General features: G+C 37.3%; 1 protein-coding gene across 3 annotated transcripts in view; it reads right to left on the bottom strand.

The window, feature by feature from the left end:
- The window catches only part of AFTPH (aftiphilin), a 59013-nt gene that overhangs the window by 11247 nt on the left and 22472 nt on the right, over window positions 1–25294 (bottom strand). The window contains exons 3-11 of one of the 3 annotated variants that reach the window (XM_035553082.2): window positions 23428–23579; window positions 22794–22920; window positions 22412–22468; window positions 19986–20108; window positions 13351–13411; window positions 11546–11629; window positions 7467–7590; window positions 1912–2047; window positions 413–784 (exon numbers count right to left, since the gene is read on the bottom strand). In XM_035553082.2, coding sequence (XP_035408975.2) covers window positions 776–784; window positions 1912–2047; window positions 7467–7590; window positions 11546–11629; window positions 13351–13411; window positions 19986–20108; window positions 22412–22468; window positions 22794–22920; window positions 23428–23579 — 873 coding nt within the window. In that variant the 3' untranslated portion in view covers window positions 413–775. Of the gene's footprint in view, window positions 1–412; window positions 785–1906; window positions 2048–7466; window positions 7591–11545; window positions 11630–13350; window positions 13412–19985; window positions 20109–22411; window positions 22469–22793; window positions 22921–23427; window positions 23580–25294 lie in introns of those variants that run through there. The other 2 variants (XR_007707936.1, XR_004779696.2) reach the window with 2 other exon arrangements.

Here is a 25294-nt window from a genome sequence, read left to right as displayed (position 1 = left end):
TGAGACTCACTCCTGCTTTCACACAGGTGGCACTCCATCCTGCACTAACCTCCTGAGGACACTGGAGAGGGCTCCCTAGAAGGAAAAAGTTTGCAAGAACTTTGGTCCTTACAAAGTTTTCAGCTTCTCAGCCACTATTATCAAACTCAGACTAACTTTTCTGCCCCAAGGGCTGTCAGACAATAAAGAACTCAAAGAAAAGGTAAGAAATGCAGTGGAGATTTCTCAGAACTAGATGTCAGCTGAGGAACTGGTGGTGATTAGGGAACATTTCAAGAGCTGAATACATACAGAAGGTTGGATACATCAATAGAGTCTATACCCACACAAAGAGCCCTCAAGGAGCGTCAGCACCCAGACCATGCCTTACCTGCAGACTTTCTACTCTGAATAGTCCAGGATATCCTCTGACGAGAAGTTGCTGAAAGAGCTACAGGGCAAGCTAACATGTTAGGAAACTTGCTACATTTACATTTTTTAATTCTAGCTAAGAAATACGTAAAACCAACTGGCCCTTCGCACCTCACCTGACTTCGTGTTTCTTATGCATCAGTATTGCCCGTTACTTTGAAGAAGTCTCTAACCCAAAACACGAACACGTCTTGAGCCACAGTGCCCTGTAAGTTGGAGGCCAAACCAGAAGACTGCACCATAACATATTCAAGGAGACAGGACAATAAAGAGAAGTCTGCTTCTCCTTCTGCAGGACCCTGACAGGTGTGTCTTGTGAGACTGCGCGGCACAGATTAGAAGGTTCTACTGTTACTGCAGTGCATCAATTTTGCTGTCAACAGAAATATGAATAATTTATACATCCCATATAAAAAGATAGCAGACTATATACATATATATCTTTTAAATTATTTTATTTTGTGTAAGCTAAAAGGAAATTTACACACTTAAATCTCAAAAGACCTTGGGCATGCACATTGACCTTTTTAGAGGTTCTTCTACATAGCTCTCTTTTTTCCATAGGAATTTCCCCAAACATTTACAACCCATAGTTTTTACTGTATATACAGCCTAAAACCATAGCAATCTATGATTATGTCATTTTACACTGTGCAAAATCAAACAGAGGAATAGTGGTACAACAAAACATAAAAATTTTTAACAGATAAATTTCATTGTAAAGACATTCATATAGTTTTGGTCCTTCTTTTCCAAATCAAACCGATTAAAAGCAGATGACCTTCTAATGACCCCCAAATCAAGTGTTTAGACAGTGATCCATAACTGGAACAAGAAGTTACTGACAGCATACCTTTCAAAAGGCTATATAGTGACAGAGCCATACTATAGAAGTTTAAGAACATAAAAATTGATCAACCAACCAATCAACCAGGGGGAGGGGAGAAGGGAGAAGGAAAGAAAAAACACATCTTAAGCTTGTTAAAACAGAAAAGAAATTATTGGGTTTTAAAAAACAATAACTGAAAACCCACAATGTAACTTTTTTTTTTTCCAGCAAAAAGTATTTTAATATATGCAGGAAAGAAAAAGACGCTCAATGCAATCTGAAAACCTTTAAAGGGGACTTCACATATTGTGAAAATTGATGTCTTCGTTATGTGTTTCTAGGATTTTTTTTAAACTTTTTAAAGTTTTGTAAGAAGGACACCACCAGTGTATTTCACAAAGACATAAATGTATACACCCCAGCACAACAAAAAGAATAGATCTTCAAAAAGATTTACCCCCAATTATTTACATTTTTCTCTAATATAAATTTAGGACTCCGGTATGTAAATAAATATACATAACTATGTATACCTTTCTAGTGCTGCTTACCAACAAATCATCTGAACTTGATTTTTTTTTTTTAATTAAAGCAAGATTGCTTTTTATGACCCCCAGAGGGAAGGAAAAAAAATCAATAGAAAACGTCCAATTCACATCACTTTAGTCTACCTTTTCTTGGCAGCTTGTCGAAGGTGTTAATGTGGCTGGGAACATCAACACCTTGGCATGCATGAAAGTTAAGTCAGGAAGGCTAGAAATCACCTTGGCAGCCTCTTCACTAAGATGTTCTTCCTTTTTAGGCTTCCTGTTGAGAAGAAAAGAAAAAAGTGCATTAATCCAGTACCTGATATCCCTTGGATCACTGAAAGAATCACTGATTGAAGCAGTGTTCTGTCACTTTGTCTCCCACTGACAAGCACTTCTGTAAGCTATTTGAAGCTAGTCTAATGTTATAATACCTACCTGCCTAACAACAAAATGTTAACACGGGAAGTCAGCAAAACGTTCCTGAATATTGTTACAATAAGGAAAAAAAATTTCTGTTCAGATGCTAATTTACCACAGGGTGGGGAGCAAGTTCCAGTGTGCCATTCTGGGACTATTCACTTGAAGAAACAACCAGACTCCAGACTCATATTTTAGGGTTAAGACAATAGAAACATTTCTTTTAAGCTACCTAAGTTCAGCTTAATCTTTCAATATAAAATTGAAATATTTTGAAAGGACATTAAGAAGTTCCTAACTTACTCCTTTAATAAATAAATATGGGTACTTATGCTGTATTTCTGACACAACTACACTCAGATTATATACCATACTACTCTACATCATGATCCACAAGCTCCTTTCCCCCTCCAAGGTCTCATCATCATCAGAAGGTAGTTCACTGTTGGCAGCTAACTTGCTTTGAAGTGAACGAGGTTGTGTAGCCATAATGATGCACACAGCAGTTTGGGAACCACAGGTATTTACTTTGCCTTTTGCATTATTCACAAGAATTACTGAGCACAAATGAATACAGAGGTCTGAATCCCACGTTGCTTGGTTCTCACTGTTATGCAAGAAACTCACATTTCCTAAGCAAAATGAAGGCTGGCTCAGACTGCTACAGAAGTTCCTCTCTCCTGCCTCCTCGGTGCTTTATCTTGAAGAATCCTGGCTATTACTAGAGAAAACGAATACTCCATCAAATGTTATTCCAGCTCCAAAAAGGCACCTGCTGCACCCTGCAATAACATTAGAAATCCTAGCTAAATAAGCACTCCCATTATGGGGCAAAACACTGAGACAAAAGGCTAGAAACAAACGGCTTTTCCATACAGCATTTCAGAAATTTTCTTTTTACACCTTATCTTAGGTATAAACTTTAAACTGTACCCATGAGAGGGCAACCACCACTTCAATCACGACGCAGCATATATTTATATGTCTTTTTCGTCAGCACACATCAGGTTTGTTCCCTGAGCTAATGAGAGACCAGGAAAAAGCAAGGAGCTACATGTTTGCTTCAGCAGCAGTCTCAGAATTTCTTGGCTAAGGGGGACAAAAAAACGCCGAGTTAAACTCATCCTTGACATCAGTGATCATTGCGTTGACACTGAGCTATCAGTTTTGTTTGCTACTTGAAATCCCCACTTGATGAAAGATCTCTAGATGAGGCAGTATAGATACTAAATCTGACTTTCCCTTGCTAGAATAGCAATATTTTCTTTTCTCTGCTGCACTGGAATTTCATGAGCCACTGACTAGGCACATTACCAAATTCTGGAGGATAAACAAAGCTGTGTGCTGGATTTACTGAAGGAAGAAGCAGAGAGCCAATATGTGCCTCCCTCTCTAACAGCTTCACAGTCACCACTGTGTGCACTTGAAGGACTATCTCTGAGCTGTTGAAATGTGGTTGTCACCCACCACTGTGTTATCAGTATCTGGTGCACTATTAGTAATCACTTACCACAAGCCTCTTACGGTACAAACTCCTGGTGATCAAGGACTTATAGCTAACAAAGGAGTATTTGACAGAGGAAGCCAAAGGAAGAGGGCTGACTCAGAGATCTGCATTAAAAGGAGTTCCTGCAATTGTAATCAGGCACCAAGATGGAGCTCACACACTCCTTGCTATTTATATGCTTCTTCCTCCTCTGCTCAACTGTGTCATGCGGAGAAATGGCACTGCTGGGTCCCAGAGGCAGCACTGCACTTTATTTGGTGTTCATATGGAGGACCTTTATCACAGGGCAATGCTCTTGCTGTCCTAACCAGTGTCTGCAACATCGCCGCAGAATATGCATGCCAGTGAGCACAGTCAGATGTGAATCTCGCTCGATTACTGAATGCTCCCCTCCTGGTTGGAGGCCCTTCGCAGTAATTTATCTACTTCACGTGCTCTGCAAAAAGTACCAATGAAGGACAGGCTAACACACTTACATAGCAAACATTATTTAACTATGACCAAGTCACAGCTATGGATCCAACCACTTGCCAAAGCTCAAAACTTTTTTTTTTTCTCCTTTAAATCGTCTTAGTGCAGAGAGAGGAGGAGATTGGCTAAAGTCTCCACTCCTCAACAGAAAGGGGTAGGCTTATCCAAAAAATAATAAAACTGGACGCTTCAAGTACCCCTTCTGGATAACAGAGCAGTCAACACCTTCAGTAGCAAACATCACCAGGGCAACCCTGAACACTTACTCATTAGCTCTCTATAAACTTAAAAGACAAAGTATCATCATCATCACTGCAGACTGGTTTTGCATCAACTTCTTTCAGGTTTTAAGACTACTTTCTACAAAACACTTTACCCCCATCCACCTCTTCTCTTACACTAGGTTACATTTCCTCCCAAGATAGAACAGAGGGAATACCTTTCCCCAAGCAATTATGCCAGTCCTTCTACCTGTTGGCATGATGTTTCCTTTTTAAAGGCACATTAACACTAAGCTGCAAGAAATTAGCCAAACTGACAGGCAGGAAAGATGCTGGAAGAAGATTTAGCAAGAAATAGGGAATGCTTTGTAGATGTGTCGCTCACACCTAACTGTTCTGGTTTACATTCCAACCCCTTCCTGAAGCATTCAGCCTTTCAGGACTTCAGTGACCTCTCATGTTTGCAACAGTTTTTGAGGGTAACACCAAAAAGGCCAGGCTCTAACAGAAACAGTGATTAGAGAAATGCGCTTTAAAAATTACTCTGTAATTAAGAGTTAGCCTGCTCCATCCAACGCTGCCCACAAGGAGTATTTCCAGTTTAAACGAGGGTTTCAGCCAGTTCTTGGAACAGTATCGGTGCTCTGCTTTTCTTCAGAAAGACAGCAGATAAACTTTTTATCTCTGCCAATTCTACAGAATTGGGCAAGGCTGCAGAGTGTCAGTGGAATGCTGCACTGGAGCACTGGCTTTCCATACTGCTACCTTCAAGGTCTCAGATTCGAGCTGGGAAGTTTCCCCTCCTCTGTTTGCAAGCAAAAGATGGAGGTATTTCAAACTGAGATGACTCTTCACATGGCTTTCCTACAGCTGAATAATGGTACTTTCCCTCTAAACTCTACCCTCAAAGCTCCTGAGTTCAGACAAGTTACAGACAGATATGGGGTAGTTTTAGCACAACTGAAGTAGCCATCAAAGTGGTGTTAAGCCACTGGCCACATCTTCTCCTGCCCATTTGTCAGGAATGGTTAAGTCTGTTTCCAAGCTACAGCATGCAGGTCATCTTTGCTGAGCTGCCTGTACCCAGCCAGTCATATTTTAAAGATTTCAGTTCATTACAAATAATTTCAAAAGAAAAACAATTTTATTAGGAAAAAGCTAAGACACTGCAACATATTTAGTATACTGTTGAGACAAGACCTTATCTCTTTGAAGGTTTCTGTCTTGAAAAACTGAAAAGCAGACTGCTTTTATTTCATAGAGCACAAAATCAGAATAGATGAAAAACTTAATATAAAAAAAATCAGATCTGTTTTAAAACAGCTAATCTGTGTGCATGTCTGAACTTAACTGGTAAGTCTGAGGTCTCCAGCCTCTCCCTACAGGCAGCTATATTCCTACAGCAGAGATATAGAAACTCTTCATATCACTAAAAAATACTCTCCAGAAGTGGGGAAGAACTTTGACATCTAAAGAGCTCCAACAGAGCAAATAAAAGTTTCAAGTGTGCTGTGGAAGCATTTAAAAAAACAACCAAACAAAAAATCCCCACCCACACATCAAGAAAACAATACAGAAAATGAAGGTCAACATTCATTTAAGCAAAGCAGACTTCCCTGCTCATTTGTAAAGAAAAAGCAAGCTAAGACATCTTAAAGGTCTGGCAAGCAAGGAGGCAGAAAGCTAAGAATGGAGATAAAGAAAATAATAAATATACATTTGGAGTTTGGATGCCCTGCTGCAAATTTGCAGTTACTTTTAAACTAGACTTGGAATACATGACAAAGTTATTTCAACTGTTGCTAAGTTTTCTATTTAGCTAGTAAAACTAACTTTTCTTTCCCACTAGCTTATCTTCAGAAGCATATATCCTCCATGGATAGAAAAACAGGCAATCCAAAAGCAGAGGAAAAAAAATCAGCACCGAGGTGTGGAGTTCCCTCTACTGGTTCTCTCTTGAAATTTCATTGAGTGTTGAGCTTTTTTTAATTCAGTGTTCACTTTGAACATTTTCACTGCAAGAAAACTAACACAATAGTTTTCTTAATGAAAGAACACACTTTAAAAGAGCTATTTTTACTTATTTTAAGAAATCCTGTTGTCTTCAATCATTACAAATCCCTACATATGATGCAATTCTTGTGTGTGTGTTTTAAGCGCTATGATGCACGGAAACCCATTTATTTAGCTATTAAGTTAAGAATAAACCCTGAAGCTCGCTCAGAGTGAGGACATCTTACTGTTTATTAGCTGCAAAGTAACTACATTTATAAATATCTACAAAATAGGCATGTACTTCCTCAATGATAGGAGCACTTCACCCTGTGAGAATCGCTCAGCGATTCTTTAATGGGCACAACCACTAATTTCATGTTAAGACAGTCCAGAATCCTACTGTTAAGATGAACGTTCAGAAAATAAACACAAAGAATAAAAGCATAAACAGGGAAAGAATATTCTGTACCCAATTCAACAGGTCTGATTTCAAGGAAGACATTTGACGACTAAAGCCTTTTATATAGACTCCCTATAGAACAAAATGCAGAAGAACCTTGCATGAGATCCACAAAGCAGAAAGGACATCCTAAACAAGCTACATTTTACCTCCTTAAAAAGTAACTTGCAATAGCAAAATGAATCTGATATTTGGTCACTGAAGTTTTGATGGATGTTAGAACTATATCCACATCTATGAATTATGTAGAGGACCTACAAGTGCCTTCTGTCAAAGTCCTAACAGTTTGAATTATGAGGTTCAGCTTACCCTTCCATTCTTAGAAATCAGTTCTGTTCTTCAGAACATCTTATCTTTCAATCAAGTATTTGACTCCTGCTTTTAAAGTGACTTTTTTCTGTCAGCTGAAAAAACGTTTCCCATCTTACTTTAGAGTTTTGTGATCAAAATATGAACTATGGTAGTAAGAATTTTGTATTTGTAACATGCAACTTTCAGTTACATCTTAAATGTAAGCCTTTTGCTCATTTAAGAGCTTCCGACCTGAAATGGCGCACACACTCATTCCTCTCATTTTGCCTCGCCTTTGATAGGAAGGTGGGTAAAAGCACAAAACTTTATTTACCTTGTGGACGTGCTTGCCTTCTCTACTGTGGACATGAGTCTTGCAAATGCATCGGTCACTCTGTTGCTTGCGTTGGAAGTTTCCAGTTTTGAGGTTGTCAATTCATACAACTCAGGATCCACACCTTATAGTATAAAATGATAATCAGTGATCGTTGGAGACAAGTACAGCCATAATTAGCCACAGACCAACTTGCTAGAGACTGTTTTCTGTAAACATCTGAATCATTTAAAGTTTCAAGATACATGAAAAGAACATGACAGAACACGTCCGTGTTTCTAAAACAGCGTCCTCTCTCCCCACCCTTTTCAGTAGCTTTTTAGTTGTATTACAAAGCGCACACACCTTGGATCAAGTCTGGCATACAAGGTCTCAGAGTAAACAAATAATTTGATTTTACCTTTTAGAGCAAAATACTTGTAAAAAGGTCAGTTTGGTTAAAGCGGATTGTTTCAATTGCTTCAGCTCAACTGTTTCTATTAAAAGAGTGCTGATGGTTGACAGCAGCCAACTCTGAGATTATACACGACATTGGCATGCGTTATAGCAAGTGTAGTATCTTGCTTTTCACAAGAGGTTCATACAAGTAGAATAGCACTAAAAAAAAGTTACACAATCATATTTATAATGCTACCAAAATCTTCCGTCTGTGCTTCCTTTTCTATCTCATTCATCTACAAAGCATCAAGTATCTGGAGGTTTTGGCCTTGATTTCAAAGCTTTAGATGTCTTAGGTCAGATACTGAATTCTGACATTACATATGTTGCAAATCGATCTCAAGTTTTATCAGCAGAGGTCATTCTGAAAACAATGGAAACTTGCCTGACCCCTGCCCTCCCTAGATAGAGGCGAAATTCTAACTCTTTAATATCGAGCATCGTATCTCAGTAGGGATACGTATCTCAGTAAGGATACTAGCTCTAAAACTTCCAGATAGCAAACACTTTAAGAAGTGTCTAGAAATCAGAATTATTAAAATATACCAAGACTAATATAGCACATTTTGGTGCTCATAAGCATTTTAAATTGGTGATATTCCTTCAGTTACATTTTCATCTATTTTATGCTTCATGTTTTTAAAATGAAGTGTACATATATGCATCATCCACAGTTATAACTAACTTTCAAAAATAGTGTAGAATTTGGGCAGAAACATCTTGTTTTTTTAGACATCTGCATTCTAAAAAAGTGTAACGCTGATGTCAGCTGGTTTGGACAACACAGAAACATTTTGTACACCACTGCAGAACAACCTCTGCAAACACTTGGACACAACAGTCCCCTGTAGCTACCTAGCATAAAAACAGTATTTGTAGCCTTGTATGTTGATGATTGTACTCAGTCTACTTGCTTGGATTCAAGGCATTTTTAGAAGTACTCCTGAGGTATGAAGCGGTAACTAAACTGGAAAAATTCCTGTGCTTACTGTCCTTCCTTTTCCAACCAGTATTTGTAGTACCGTGCACACAAAGAGATGAGGCTAATAATCCTTGTGATTGCTTTGCATGAGCTCTTCTCAAGTAGTGTCTTGACCACTTGTTATTTCTGCAAAAGTTAAATACTCCTTCATTGTTAAGAAGCTAAGTCAACCAAAAAGTAAAATTAAGAAAATAATCTGGTTAAGCTGTGGGGGCAGAGGGGAGGATTTCCTCCATTTAATATGGAGCTTATTAGAAATTAATCAGCTCTCCTTTCAACCTACACGTTTTAGTAGATTTAGATTAAGTAGATTTAGTAGATTTAGATTTTTTAGATTTTCAAAACAAATTTCAGCCAGTTTCATGCAAAACATCAAAATATGTACTGTACTGAGACCAGTATACCATGACTTTAAGTACTGTCAGATGTTTACAGAACTTGGAAACAGGAAAACGCCCAACTATTCCATAAAATATCCACTTTCAAACAGGGAGAAGACGACTCGAAGAAATACACTTTGACTTGCAGAAGCCCGCGAAATCCCATTAAGGTACAAATTGTAAGACTAAATGAAACAAGGAGTTCTTTGACGTGCAACTCTGCAACAGGCATTAAATGCAACCTTGTAAATTACATCATTCAGATATTCATATTTATGGTCCTGAATTCGTTTTCATTGTAACGTGATGTCACTGCTCAGTTTACTGTTCTGTTAGACACCTTTTACTCAGCTACATTTATGTTAAGCTACCAACATGAAAAATAAAACAGAGTAAATCTGTGGGAACATACTAGAAATGAGTAACTCCCTGTTCATGATGTGGAGGGTAAATTTTTATAAGTTATTTTGGCTACTGATTAGATCATACTGAGAAGAATGAACCATAGACCTACAGTAAGTAAAGCTAAGGTCTTCAGGGAAAGAACAAACTTCTACTACTAATAGAAAGGTTTATTTTTAAGCCAAAAGATTTAACAATTGGTCTTTTTTTTTTTTCCCCTTTTCCATTTTAAATAAGAGTTGCATATTCTCCATTTTATTCAAATTATCAGAGAATAGCTAAGGAAAGCACTGCAAAACCTTAATGAGATATTAAGGGAAAGTTAGCCAACCAAACCCCACACAAAGCTCCTAAACACACACACACAAACACATGAGCTGCAAGCCAAGAAACAAATGACTTTCCCAGAAACAAGTCAGGAGGAAAGAAAAGCAAAAACTTAAAACAGGCACTACAGGGGTTATGAGGGGAAGGTGATGATACCTGTACTTGATGAAACAACAACAGGAGAAAAAAAAAGAAAAAGGAAGTGCAATAAAAGGCTAACAGAGTATCCCTCCAGTAACCACGTCAAGTGTGAAAAGCAGCAGGATAAAGGAACGTACCCGACTGCACAAGCAGCACGTGTACTGGGCACTGGTGCCAATATGTTAATAGATTTTCACGTACTTCTCAAAGAATCTCTAAGACTTGAGAATCTTGAATTTGCTACCTGTCGCTTTCATTACAAATCTGCTATCCTTCACCTATATAAGGATATTTCTCAAGATTGGGGAAAAAAACACATTTGTATTGGGATGACATAAAATTGCCTTCAATGATCATTGCAAAACTGAAAAAGCAGGTTTTTAAAAACAACAAAAAGATACAACTCTAATTGTAAGCACTTCTTTAAAATACAGGAAAGCCCCAAATCTTTTAAAAATTGGTTTCTTAAATTAAAGTAGTTAAGATACAAAGAGACCATTCTTATGAAGAAAGTGATTATCGTGGCTTCCCAACTGCTGCCAGGCATTGTATTGAAAGAATATTTGCCTTATCTGCTTAGACAATGGACTGGGATAAATCCCCAAAGTGTTCCCTCAAGTTCCTGAAGAAATTTATTCGAAGTGTAGGTTTTCACAAGCTCCCACAAAATACTCAAAGCATGTCAAAACCATATGATAAATGAATTCAATTACTTTCACATTTTTTTCAAAGGAGAAAGTGGTATTTTCATCTCCTTTTAAAGTTGCAGATAAAATGCTTTAGTTCTATAATTAACATTCATGAACTAACGCCCCCCAAACATGCAACTATCCTCATTTTCTATGATGAATGCCGTTAAAACACTTTTTTCACCTTATCATTAATATTCACACAAAGAAAAAACTTACATTCTACTGGTAGAAGAAAATACCAGCTGGGTTGTGATACGTTAAGGCCCATAGCTTTACATTGACACACCTTCCAAATAACATTCACAATCGTATAATGTGGAGACACTCATTTAAAAGAGAGGGAATAAGCCTGATATTTTATTTTATTTTTATTTTGGGGGGAATAGTCACATCTGCAGCTTTTTCAGTTAAGTGCTTAGAAAAGTTAACTTTCAATATCTCCCATCTGAAAAAAGTGTTTTAACATCTTAATTGCAAGAGCAAAAGAGCCATTCCTTAAACATGACAATACCAAGCTGACAGTACCTTTTAAATACTTCGCACTTGATACAAAACATCAGAATACAGAATACAGATTAAAGGAAAAGTGCAGTAGAAAGACATCTTAGAGAAACACAATGTAAAACTTCTCCTTGTTTATAGGAAAGTCAAGTGATGTGCTCATGCTTTTAGTAAGTTGTTATAATACTACAGTTGTGGTTTTAACACTCTGCTGACCTGGGATTGTGGTGGTGCTGCTAGAGCTACTGTCATCCACGGGCCCAAAGAAATCAAGGTTCAGAAGAGTGGAACCTCCACTAGCTTGAAATTCAGTGACCGTGTTGGTAGGCAGCCATATAGAAGGTAAGCCAAGGGAGGGGTTTATGTGTAAAAAGGGGTAAGACACACACTTGAACATGCAAGTTATAATTAGTACTCAGTACACAATTTAAAAATCGACATGAAAACATTGCTTACAGTATTAATTTGTACCTTCTAAAATGTTAACAACTTAATTCAGTGCACATTTCCTCATGTACAATGCAGCAAGGAAATCAACACTAGTAACTTCAAAATAGAAATATTTATTTCAATCTAAAAATGAAAGAGAACCAGCAAGACCCAGAGAGAAAGATGTAATCAATTAAAGGGAAACAATATATATGTCAATTGATAATTAGAATATAGTGGGCTTTTTCTCCCCTCAATGAAATGGAAAGTCATTATTTCGTCATGAAGACTTAGCAGGTCCCCAGATAGCAAAGAATCCCCCTTCCTCCCCCCCCACCCCCCAAAAAAAAAAGAATAACAAAAAACACCGTTGAAGTTTCATATATTAGCTTTAAGCAATTGATTATCATTATCTTAAAACAATGTGAACACGTGGTAACAGACGCCACTCTTATATCCAGTTCCTCACTGGTAAATTATACTGTTCCCCTTTAGTACTAAAACAGAAATCAAACCAAGATACATTTTAAAGAAGTTGCTTGTTAAAAAGAAAGCACGATGATTTGACTGAAGTAATAAGACACCAGACAACAGCAAGAGAGTCCATCCAGGCTTTCCTTCAACACCATAATATCACTATCCAAACTGTTATATCCTACATGTTCTGAAACAACACCATGAGGCAACACCAAAGCAGTAGGAGATGCAGATTCTTTTAGCCTGCTTTTGAACAACTTACGCATTAATTGTTAGCAGGCTCCTCTTAAAGGTATAATTTTCTTTACAGGTCTCTAGCCTGTCATTCAAACAAGTTTCCAAAACTTGTTTTATTTCCTTTGAATAAACTTACATTTCTGAGACTGGAGGTGATGGAACAACTCTTTGCTATTAAAATAGACTTAGGTGAAGGGTCTTTTAAGTGATAACTATATACATTTTTAAGTGATGACTATATACATTTGCAGATACAAATAACTTTGTAGCTACCTCTTCAATAAATTAGCTCTAATTAACTACTATTGAGTGTAAGCAAAAGTGGTAACAGATGACGTCACATTTTTGAAATATAAAATTATCTGTAAATCTGAAAACTTCCAGGTCAAGAAGTACATCTTTTGCAAACAGTTTGTGGTTAAAATATTGTGCTTTGAAGTAGCCACTATACACAAGTTTTTCATTCAAAGGATGTCTAAAGAGACACTTCATTGGTGAAAAATACTTTTACAAAGTATAACTCGTCACTCTAAAACGTTCATTTATTCAGAGTTTCATTATAACCTGCAGTTATTTATAATGAAGTGCTAATATTGCCACTGTGTCATTAGAATATGGCATGACTCTAAAATAATACTTAACTTGGTATTTTTCAGACATGATATTTCACGTAGAGGTACAGTTAATCAGAAAGAAAGCCTGAATTTCCAAAGTTAGGAGTAAGAAATAAATATTATATATATTTATATATGTATATATATGTATGTGTGTGTGTATATATATATTTAAAAAAATAAATCAGCAGATAGATGTTTGTCTGAACTTTGTAGCTTTCTTATCTCTAGCTCTGGTGCTAGAGGCTCTACGGAGAGACGTACCATCTAAAGGGTTAGTAAGGCCACTGCTACTCCAGTCAAACTGGACAGGTGGTAGAGATTCCTAGAGTTGAAAAGTCAGAAATCAGATTTTATAGTCAGTACAGGTTACAACAATGCAAAGCAGTTCAAACAACAGATTCTTTAGCATCTAAATACTAAAAAGACAAATGAATGAGCAAGCCTCAACTTTTGCAAGGGGCATATTTTTTGTAATACGTACTAACAATCTGAAGGAGATTTGTTTTACTACTAAATTCTGAACAGTACAGATTAGGTAACTCAAAAAGGATTTGCAAATTAACTAAAACATATTAATTGGATAAAACCATTAAGGCATAGTTGAAAAGTAATATTAGTTTCACGGAAGATGAGGCATTTTGCATAAAAAGTTGTGTATATGTGATTTAGAGGGCAATTTTAGAACAGAGTTATTAGTGAAAGCCATCTATACATCCATGCTTTGACCTGATTATATACAAAGCCAGTTATTTACCATAAAAATACCCCATGATTCTTTTTTTTTTCTTTTATTGGAGGGGTTTTAAGAGACAGAATCCCTACACATGAACGACAAACTATTCAAAAATAAATTCTCATATAAAAAAAAAATCCTGTGATTTATTATCCTGTAATGATTAAATCGAGTATCTAAACAAACCACTGGTAAGATGAACAAGAGGAATATGGAAACACTGACTCCTTCTGGGAGTCCATCCTTTTCATTTCCTCTTGTTCAGTCTTCTGCACGCATGCACACACACACATGTGAATCAAACAAGCAGCAGAGACCATGTTTTACAAGGAATGTCTGTTCAGGGGTAGCATAACTTGCAAGTGCTGTCCTCCTGTATTCTCAGAAGATAAACCAATAGGACAGTATCAGAAATGTCTGAGATAAGCAGTAATAATGCACTTAAGTGCAAAAAAGGTTGAAAAAGATGCACCTTCAATTTCACAAGTTTGATACAACTAAAAAATATATATATACTTGTGGAAGAAAAGCAACTGAAGTTCTCCACAACATTATTTAAAACGCATCACTAGTTGTTGAGCTTTCAGTGGCTGAGACATACCTTATGTTTGCTTTTGGAGAAAGCTGGGTTATTTATTTTACTTTTAAAACCTAAAAGCATGAAATAATATTCAGATTCATGAATCAAGACTGTAACAACCTGAGCTAGCTTTGTACAATTAAGCTAACTGTAAAAGGCTTTTGTTAGGGGATTGATATTCACAGAAAGAAAAATAAAGTGAGCTGAAGACTTCTGTATTTACTTATAGTAAAAGCCTTGCCTAGAAAAATCTTTCCTACTTAATGACTTGGAATTATTTCCAGTACCAAGGAACACAACTAGAACAGTATTCACTCGGTGGAGCTTAAGGAGCTGATGCTACATTTTTTACTTTGCTTTGGTAATGAAATTACTGGCACTGAGATGACTTGGATGGAAAAATTATGTTACCAGCGTGAAAGCTAAACCTGATGAAGTAATGATCACTATGATCAGCAGCTTGTTTAAAGTTTGGCACACTAAAGATATATTAACATTAAAAGGAGTTAAAAAAAAAATAAAAGGGAAAAATGGAAGCTAGTACGATAGTCTAGAAGTTTTCTGCAGGGAACAAAATGAAATCAGAGGGAAACAAAGTTCCTCCCTACCAACCCTCAGTTACTGGGGAACACCCACTTCATTTTGTGTCAAAAGATGAGTCAGGACTGATGAGTCCTGGTGAGGCTGAGACAAAGTAGTATGCAAAAGGTGGTACCAATGGCTGGCTAGGCTTTTCCCTTTAACGATTACATGATTCTCAGACTTGCTGAGGAGAGGGCAAAGGATGCAATGAATTCTTCCTAAAATGTTGGGGGGAAAAAAAAAAAGAAAAAGATATCTGACTCTAAATCAGCAGCTATACTACATACATCATTCTGTTCCGTGGGATGAGGCTATTCTTCTGACTTCAACTGCTTGTAAAAAAGGGGGGTGGCAAGGAAATCAGACCTCATCCATACAGGATGTTGGCACGCCCTGGTCCTTTCATCAGCAAGCAAAGTGAAAGGGAAGGGCAGAAACAAAAGCCAATTAAACAGAAAGGAAAAGTTTTCGGTTCCTAATGTCCTTGGCCCTAAGAAAACTACCTATACTGGGACACCTGAACACAGCACTGAAATCTCAGATAATGGAAACATGCCCTGCAAATGGGAATATACTGTTTTGTCTTTCGGAGACTGCAAGGTTGCTAGACTACTGCACTTACAACCGTTATTTTAACAATATGTTTTAAAGAAAAGCACCCAATCTAGAAGAATATTAAGATTCAAGGCAATCTGCTCTCACTCCTCCCTCCATATTATATTACGGGACATGGTACAGAAATGAAAAAGTATACTCAACTGCCAGAGTATTAGTCTGAATGTTAAGGAAATAAGAAAAGAGAATACTAAAAAGCCTGCTGGCTTTACTGCATCGTATTTCACTTGATGAAAGCAAGAGACGTTTTTCACATGGCAGTTTTAGAATGGTATTATGCAAGATTTTTTTCTAATTCAAAAGATTAAAATGTAAGCGTTCGCCCCCATGCCAATTGTTATCCAGGAAAACTAATTTCTACTCCCCTCCAAAAAAGGGAAGTATTTTGCTGTTTTAAAGCTAAGGGAAAAAATAGGAAGGCTTGTAATACACATATAACACAAATGTTTAAATAGATCCCACAAATGAGCACCATAAACATGACTTTCAGAAAAAGGTTTACACAGATGTAACTCATACATTTCATTGTGTGTAGACATTGGCAAAATTACAAGAGCTCTAAAATTCACTTTTCCTCAGACACCACCTTTAAGTGACTTTGTTGCAACTAACAGAATAGTATGTCCTATAATATCTCTTACCTGCAGGTTTCTCTCTCTGTCAAAACTATATATATTCTTGGATCTTTCTCATATGTATAACTGGAGAGCAGTTCCATGATGGAGCCTTTGGCTGGTGGCCAATAACATGGTAGTTTGCATCTGTCATTGTTAGGAGTCCTGATGGTCCCTTACGTAATTAAAAGTGTTTTTAAAGACTGTCACCCCATGGGGTTTAATTAAGGTTCAGTCCCTAATACCCAGCAAGTGTAAGATGCATATTCTGTTATAACATGATCTGTAATTCAGGAGCTTACATGTGTGCAGATGTACTGTAATAGGCACCTGCAGAAAAGAATTGCTGGTAATTCTCTTCTGGAAAGGTCTGGGTTACTGCAGTTTTCTATTCCAATATTAAGCTTAAGCAAAACTAAACAGATAACTGCAGGATAACTAAAGGATAACTGCAAAGTTATCCTGTGTGCTGAGACAAAATTACCACTAGGCTCTATCAGAGTCCCAAACAGGGAGAAGAGGATGCTTAGAAGCAATAGCAAAAAAGCAGAAACACCTAGACAACTTTTTGCTAGAAAGTCAACGAGAAGATAAATAAACTTCAACACTACATTAACCATAAAGCAGTATCAAATTAAGAGAAATCAGGCAACATTAAGCCCAGACAGCAACCTTTTTGACAAACATCAGAATATATTTTAGTTGCACTGCCTGAAGACAGTCATGGCCCACTACAGCACATGCTGTAAAACAGAAGAGAAGGGTACCTGTCTCTGGGGTTTCACAATCAATGGTTGCCTATTGGAGCAGCCATTCTTACTCCTCATGCGTCTTGATAAAGCCATGCTCTTACGTAAAGGTAAAAGTAATTGGGGGATTATTTCATATTCTGTTCGCTGCCTTAGAGTTATGAGCACAGGCAGAGAAATAAAAATCTCCAATTGTCAAGATAAACAAGAGATCAAACAAAAAATTAAGACACTAACTTCAAATACAAAACCCAGTAAGTCTGCAAGTCACCTTTATACAAAAGAAGGTGATAGATCAGTCAGTACCTTAACTTCACTGAGAGGAGAAATCATTTCCAAAATACAAAACGTTGTCCTTGCAACTTAAATTGCCCAGACAGGAATTTGTCCGCTGTATTTCCTTAATCTACCCAACCCAATAAGATTCTCTGCAGGGAATGAATCCAAAACATACAGGATTTATATAATAATAACTATGAGAGATTATTGCAGCTGATTTGCTTTTTTCCCCTCAATCTTTTGATTTATAATGTTCTCCATTTCAAATCTCTCCATGCTTTCCTCCATTCGCCTACAAACCAAATCTAAGAAGGTATTTCTGTGCTTCTACAAATGCTCTTCCCGCTCCCACTTCTGCATCATGACAATCTTTCTTCCAAAATCTTATTCCATCAGAAGAAGTCATACACACAGCCACTGATCTGTATACAAGTCCCATAAGTGCCAGGCTTTCAACAAAGGAGAACTCTTCTCCTTTCCTAGGCAAAGCATAGGAATGTTTTAACCAGGGCCTCTCCTTCCAGCAAGGCAGCCAATATTATAAAATTTCTGAATACAAGAAGGACCCATCATCATTCCTCCACCAAAAATGAAGGAATTTGGAAGTTTCACCCAATTGATGTGTGATTATTTTGTTAAGCTTAAAGATACATACAGTTGCACCTAAATTACCTGTGTTTAGAATAAGAAGTTTCAGGGTCCACTAAAACTGCCTATTATATTTCCATTGCACATTAATGTTTAAAGCACAATTTGTAATGAAATGTTCAGGAAAGTGAGGGCATATCTTCTCAATACCGCTAAAATCCAGGATATTCCTAAGAGGCAGTCTGCACAATGTAAAGCAAAGCTGATTTTCCCAAAAGCAAGCAGAAGCCACCAAGCATTAACAGAAGATAATGCCAAGAAAGAAAAAAGGTCTCCAAGGCATACAGTTGATTGTCCATGCCCAGAAACTTAATGTCACTTAACTGCGGCCTCTTAGAGCTCTAACCTTTAAGAATGCTAATTCATCAACCACCACCCCCTTTTTTTTTTTTTTTTTTTTAGTATTTGTCTTTTTGGGAAAAAATATAAATCCAAGCGAGCAATGCAGACAGCTATCATGGAAGCTTCTTACACATATTCACGGGGCTGCAACTACTGAACTGAGATGGCCTTGTCAGAACAGCAAGCTAGGGGACCAGATAATCAAAGTGTGACAAGGAATTGGATAGTCTGCTACAGGAGTACCCAGAAGTACAAAATACTCATAACTAGAGGGGATGAAAAAAAAAAAAAAGAGACTTTGATAAGTAGGGGGTCTTATTTTCAGCACTCATCACTAGGACTGCCAGGCAACTGAGAAAATAGCATATGTCAGAGATGCTGCTAGCTTAGGCTCTTGCAGCTCTCTACAACACAAGATTTAATACGTCTCCTGATGTAGGAAGACAGAACCTTGAACTCTGCAGAAAGCCAGTGAAATTTTCCTACTCTATTCACATACAGAAGTTACACAACGATTTCTTCAGCTCAGACTGGTTGCAGTAATCATTGTTACCTTTTCTAATACCCAGTTCAGCAGCTCAGTTCCACTACAGGATTTGTGAGAGGCAGTATATATAGGAAGTGTCACCAAACATGTACATCACTATATAAAACAGCCTCAGTTCTGAGCCTACTGACATACTGCTCTTCCACAATGGAAAAAAAAGCTTGGATACAAGCATGTCAGTTAGAGCTCTGCACTATAGCAGAGCAAATAGTGCAAGGTAATTGCTATACTCAGAAGTACCCAGCATTTATGTTAGGTATAGCAAGCACAATGATAATTCATTCTGGAATGCCTTCAGTCAGAAGTACAGACAGTTACCAAATGCTGGGCAAATTAAACAAGACCTGTGCTAAGGAGGGACACAGCTGACTGAATACATGCCAAGTACCATGCTAGTGACACTGAAAATTAAATGCTTCTGCATATCCTCCTAGCTAGCTGCCAACCAGACACACTGCAACACACATGACATATAAATGGTCTTCTAACACCAGAAAAACAAAAACAACAAAACAGAATTCAGAGAATTCAAAAGCTCACTTCTAAGCTACTCTGAACACACTTTATATCAGGCTTAGAAGACAGAAGCCAGAGAAGCAACTTAGAGCTGTTCAATGGATAATCATTCACGAAAATCTGGCATGAAAGGCCAGCAGAACTCAGAAAATCAAAAAATCAGTTATTTATGCTTGCAATGATTGTACCCAGAATCTCTTTCCAGGCAATTGGGCTGCTTTTTGTATTACTCAAAGAAAAAGTAAAGGGAAAATGAAAAAGAACATGAACAGTATACCTGTAAATATAATAGTTTAAAACAACAACAACAACAAAAAAACACCTGAAAACCCAAAACCAAACAAGCACTGCCAAACAGGTAGAATGACTTCCTACAATAAGCTTCAGAAAAAGCAAACTTAAAAAACCTTTAGTGTAGAAGTCCTTCCTCTGACTAGTTGCTATGTACCAGTACATATCATCAGGACTCTTAAATGCTGGCCACCAACCGCTACAGTCTTATCATGAGGACTCCCTTCCAGTCACACATGAAGAGTAGATCCAACAACAAGACTTCAATCTGACAAAAGGAACACCTGCCCTTTACATACAGGTGCCGCTGAATACAGATATTCAAAAAATGAAGGAAGAAGCAAGGCATCCCATTATCTCCCTCATTCATTCTTTCTCTCTCTCCCTCTGTAATTTTTACCTGGAACTGATCGGATGTACACGTGTTCATCTCCGGTGATACAAGAGGTGTCTGTCCTATGGAAGCTATTTTTTCTGCTGCAGATATCGGTTTCAGAGGTTCCTTGGTAGGTTCTAACATACCCTAAAAAATAATAATGAATAATAATAAAATGAATAATGAATAATAATAAAATCAAATGCATGCATGTACAAACACATGTATATATATTCCAAGACGTGCATACACCAGAAGAGAGTAAACACAGTACTAGGTAGTGCTATCCTCAGCTAGGGCCTTGAGGGTAACCATACACCACTGGAATATTTTCAGTGAGGGGTCAGAAAGAGGTGGGGCAGGGGAAGAGAGAATTAGCCTAGAAATACCCTAGTTCCTTAGGTTTTCATAGAGCCTAAAAAATGTTTGAGCCAATAACTGAAACCCAAGTGCCTAGCTTTCAACTTTCAATAAAGCAGTTTCAGCTGGAAGGAACGGTTACTTGCTAAGGTGGTGTCTTCTCCCCATCGTGTACAGACTATTCCAGAAACATCAAATGGCCCATTGGAAAGGTGCAAATGCATTCAATCCATTTCATCAATTAAGTAATTCAGAAGAAACATGTCAAATTACCAGTTTGTAGAATACCACAAACAGTAATTACTGACATGAAAATAATGCATTAAGAAGTATTAAGAAAATAATTAAAACAACATTTTTCATTTTAAACGAACTGTTCAAAGCTAAAATAGTGCTACAAAAGATGTCAGAAATCTCTGATGTCCCTGAACGAAATGAAGGGTGAATAAAGATCTACAGATAGATAAAAGTTTGCCCTAAGATAGGCAAACCAGCCCTGAACAATGAGGTATGAGAAAATAAAATTCCCAAATAAAACCACTGGATTTGTTATCAGAATATTTTAAAAACAATTTCAGGAAGTCAGCTAGCAAGATCAGCTGTCCCACAAGCGTTTCCGTACCACGTTAGGGGAGCTTGGAATTTAACCACCAATTAAATCAATTCTTTCAGACAGCAGAGAAACACTTGAAGCAGTGTGGCAACAGAAAGCATCAAGCCACTTTACTTGTAACATCATCTCTATCCAGCTTATTGTGTGCTTAAGCATACAGACAATTTAGGAGATAATTAATCAGCAGCAACAATCTGTTGCAAAAAAAGAATTGCACGTCACATACAAACACAGTCACAAATACCTTACAGGAAGAAAACAGCAGTTGCTATGAGATGTGTTATTTCCCTGTTTATCAGAATACCATGCCTAAATCCAAAGAAGTGCATGAGCTGACCTGGATACATCAGAAAACAACTGCTCTAGAAACTGACTACAGAAGTCACCCTATGAAATTAACCTACAGATTACATTACATTAAGCCAAAGAAAACTGTAAGCCTTTTATTTTAAATTTGTGAATGACTGTATTAAAAAGTATGTGTGTGTGTATATAATCATATATGCTCTTTTCTGGGAATATAATATATTCCAGAAATTATACATTATATAGGCTGTTCTGCTCAGACTAGCAAAAAAAAAAGGCAAATCTTACCTTCTGAATATTTTTACTACTATAGATATTGCACAAACTGAAATGCCATGCAGGAATTGCAGCATATTGACTTAGGTGAAAATGGTTATCTTACTACACTAGGTTATTTGGCTTTCCTTTACAGTCTACACAAATCTAAACTATGCTTGCTATTTTTATTTAGCTCTTGGGACAATAAAACAATACCATCTATAAAATACTTTTTGTATGCATAAACAGCCTAGCGGCTTGGGGGCAGGGTGGGGAGGCAGGCAGGGAATAGAAAAGGGAAGGAGTGGAGCAGGTAGAAAAGGACAAAGGGAAAAACCTTATTTTAGAGGAATTGGAGTTCTCAGGGACAACAGACTTCACCCCTGCAGAACTTTGTTGTCTATGCATACATGTGTATACACACACAGAACCAAACATACGCATACACGGGTCATTTATTAACACGCCAGTAACAGTGCAAAGCATGACTAAGCTTCTCTTTTGATCTAGGGATATTGAGATGCAATCAAGTAAGTAATTAATATACAGTCTGTCAGAGAAACAGCTGCATGGAGAGGAATGCTCCACAGATCTGAGAAAACTTCCTACATGCAAGTTATAGAATAGTATAGCTACCTAGCTGTTCTTAACCTTCCTTCGAAGAATCTGGTCTTAGAGCCAGGGTCTCCCACTGTTGCTATGAATTGATGTTTTGATTCATTTTGACGTTCCTTCATCATTTCTGACAACTAGATAATGTATTTCATGATTCTTTTGTGCAGTATCAACTCATGCCTAAACTTTAGCTGAACTTAGAAAGATGTATTTCATTATACTTGGTGCTTAATGCCATTTCATATATTTCATTATACGATGTTATGGGAACCATAATAAAAAAAATAACAAAGCTTACCAGTCCTGCTGCATACATGGGTACTATAACAGGCTGTTTCTTGTTGCCTGTAAAGAGCTGATAAAACAACAAAAACATTTACTTAAGAGGTTCTGTCATACTGTTTCAGTGATGATAATATAATATCAATGTTATAAAACTTTTGTAAGATTAGTGTCAAAGAATAACTACTACGTTAAACACAACAGTTAAAAATAATATAACTTTTAATATTAACACGGCCTATAAAAATGTTAAGTTGTAAGACAGTATGTCACAAAAAAACATGTTTAGTGCAGCTATGCAATTAAGAGAGAAGCATTCATACAAAAACACTTCAACCTAATTCTATATTCAAAGCAGCTCCATTATTTAGAAAAGTGAGTTTTATTGACAGACTCACAATATTTCTGGTGTCAATTCCCAAGGAGCACAAAAGCTTTTTGTTGCTGTGGGAGCCACCCCACTGGTATCGCAGTCCATACGCATCGTGGATATCCTGCAGCTCTGTCCACACGTCCATCAGTTCCCTATACAACCCATCATAAATCAAGTCATCAGCAGGAATAACAACTTAGCAGCTTTGAACTTTTATTCTAATTTTTAATACAAGCATCTTATTATACATTCCAATTAAACTTACACCCGAGCACGACACTCAGGGGAACCAAAATTGCACAGCGTTCTCAGAACAATTATACTTCAGACTTCTAATAGGAAAATGATGTCCACAGCAGGCAGAACAAGGCCTACTTAGACTTCACGCCATCACACGAATAAATATAGCTATTTCCAGCAAGTGTAACTAATAAGCCATATTCTGATTAACTAACTCAGACATCACTTAGAAGATGAGATGCTGCTGACTAAGTGAAATACCCCTGGTGCATGTAGTCATTGAAAACAACCATTTGGCTAGATAGCTAACTTTTACTTGATAGCTTTTTGAAATACTTGACGCAAACAACTCCTCTTAACTTCCCAAAGAAGACATGTTTCTATCTCATTTCAAGTTAGTTGCGTTAGTGGTTTCTTACCCAGTATTTGCTACGGTCTCCTCAGTTGTCATCTGCTTTTCACCTGCTTCCAGCAAATGATTCAAGGAAATTATTTCTTCTTCAATTTCAAGAACAGGCATGGAAGGAAAACAGACTTCAAATATTCGTTCCAGACGACCTAGTAATGTTGTCTATGTCAAAGAGAAAGATATTTACATCAAGTTTTCTTAACTGTTCTAAAGAAAGTGAGTCTAAAATTACAAAATTAAGATGGAAAGCAATAGGTAGTTGATACAAAGCTTCACTTACCTCAAGATATAGAGCTGTCAGAGGATCGCAAAACTTTTTATAAGCACCAAATACAGGCTGTTAGTTACTGAGAAAGAGTAAGGATCTTACCTTCTGCAAACTGAGTTCTTACAGAAGTTCTTAACATTTCTTAGAGTCACTCTTTGTTACATATTAGCATAAAAGATATGCAAGAAGGGTTAAGCTGTATTTACTTAAGATATGCTAAAGGCTCCAGTTCTACACATCCTAAGGGTTTTACTGAACACATTTTTGCTACTAAATGTTATCTGAAGTACAAACTGAAAACAGTTTTCATTCCACTTAATAATGTACTTCAATCCAACCTTGATACAAAATGTTGATTCAGAAGACAGCTTCACTTGTAAGATGTACACAGTTGAAGGCCTCAGAAAAACTCTGCCTGATGTGCAACAGGCTCACGTAGTGATCGTGACTTTGAAAATACTACATAAAAACATTTATAGTCCAAAGACTGAACGCTTCCTAAAAGAAAATACAAGCATCAGTAACTATGATGCGGAAAAACTGCAATCCTCTGTTTGGTATAACGGTCAGGTATAACACAGAAGAGCTAAGAATAACACATTTGAACAGTGTCACAAAGCATTTTTAAGATTTGTTTGGTTCACAACAGAGATAAATTCTCAAGAAAAGGAAAAAAAATTACTTGATACCTTAATTTCTTGCCCCCAAACCTATTGATGTGTTTCTACACATTTGAAGCTGTTTAATATAATAAGAAGAATCGCTTTCCTCCCAGCAGTTTGCCCTTCACATTCACAGCTCAGACAGTTGATGCTGGATGCTGTGACCATGCAGGGCTTAAAAGCCAGCCTTGGGAATGTTTCTATCCTATCCAAATAACTTACAACAACAAAAAGCCCACTGAGTTTTATTTTAGTTGAGTAAGAAGCCTGCCAGATAGCAGCACAGTTTGCACAACCACAACTTTATCATAGATTCTCTCATCTGACCTTCTTCCTGCTATCTTATGTTATAAACTGACGATGAGTACACAAAATATCCAGCACAAATACTCTGGAGTTTTGTGGAAGGGCTACAGATCTACGTTCCAGGGTTTTGAGAGACTAGGCAGGTTTTCCTGCTTGTCAAAGTAGTCGCAACCAAGTCTCGATGTCACCATCACTTCGGCATCCCTTTGGCAAGAGGGAGCGTCAGGATCTAGAAAGGCAGAACCGTTTCCAATGCAGGAATTGTTTTTCCTGCTTTTCTCTCCACCAGCACCACGACCACCACAATTTGGTAGGATATGGTCTCAGCATTATACAAAGCATGAATTGGTACTAGTGATGTGCAAACATTTTAATTCCACAGCATGCAGTGGAGAATGCTCAAATTCATGACACTCTGGGTTTTGGCAGCTGGATTTAACATTAAGAATAAAAAAACAACATCCCACCTACACAGAAAAACAAAACAAAACACACCTTTTCTGGCAAGCATAGTATGCTTTTTTCCCTTTCACAATCTTCCCTTAAGTTTCCCTCTCCTCTCAGCTGCTTTCCCATACATCCACAGAATTTCAGCTTCACTACAGCTCTATGAACTGTCTCAGACAACAGATGTAGCACTC

The sequence above is a fragment of the Cygnus atratus genome, chromosome 3 (assembly GCF_013377495.2).
Source record: "Cygnus atratus isolate AKBS03 ecotype Queensland, Australia chromosome 3, CAtr_DNAZoo_HiC_assembly, whole genome shotgun sequence".
In the NCBI taxonomy this organism is placed as follows: domain Eukaryota; kingdom Metazoa; phylum Chordata; class Aves; order Anseriformes; family Anatidae; genus Cygnus; species Cygnus atratus.
This window is presented reverse-complemented; position numbering and strand designations above follow the sequence as displayed.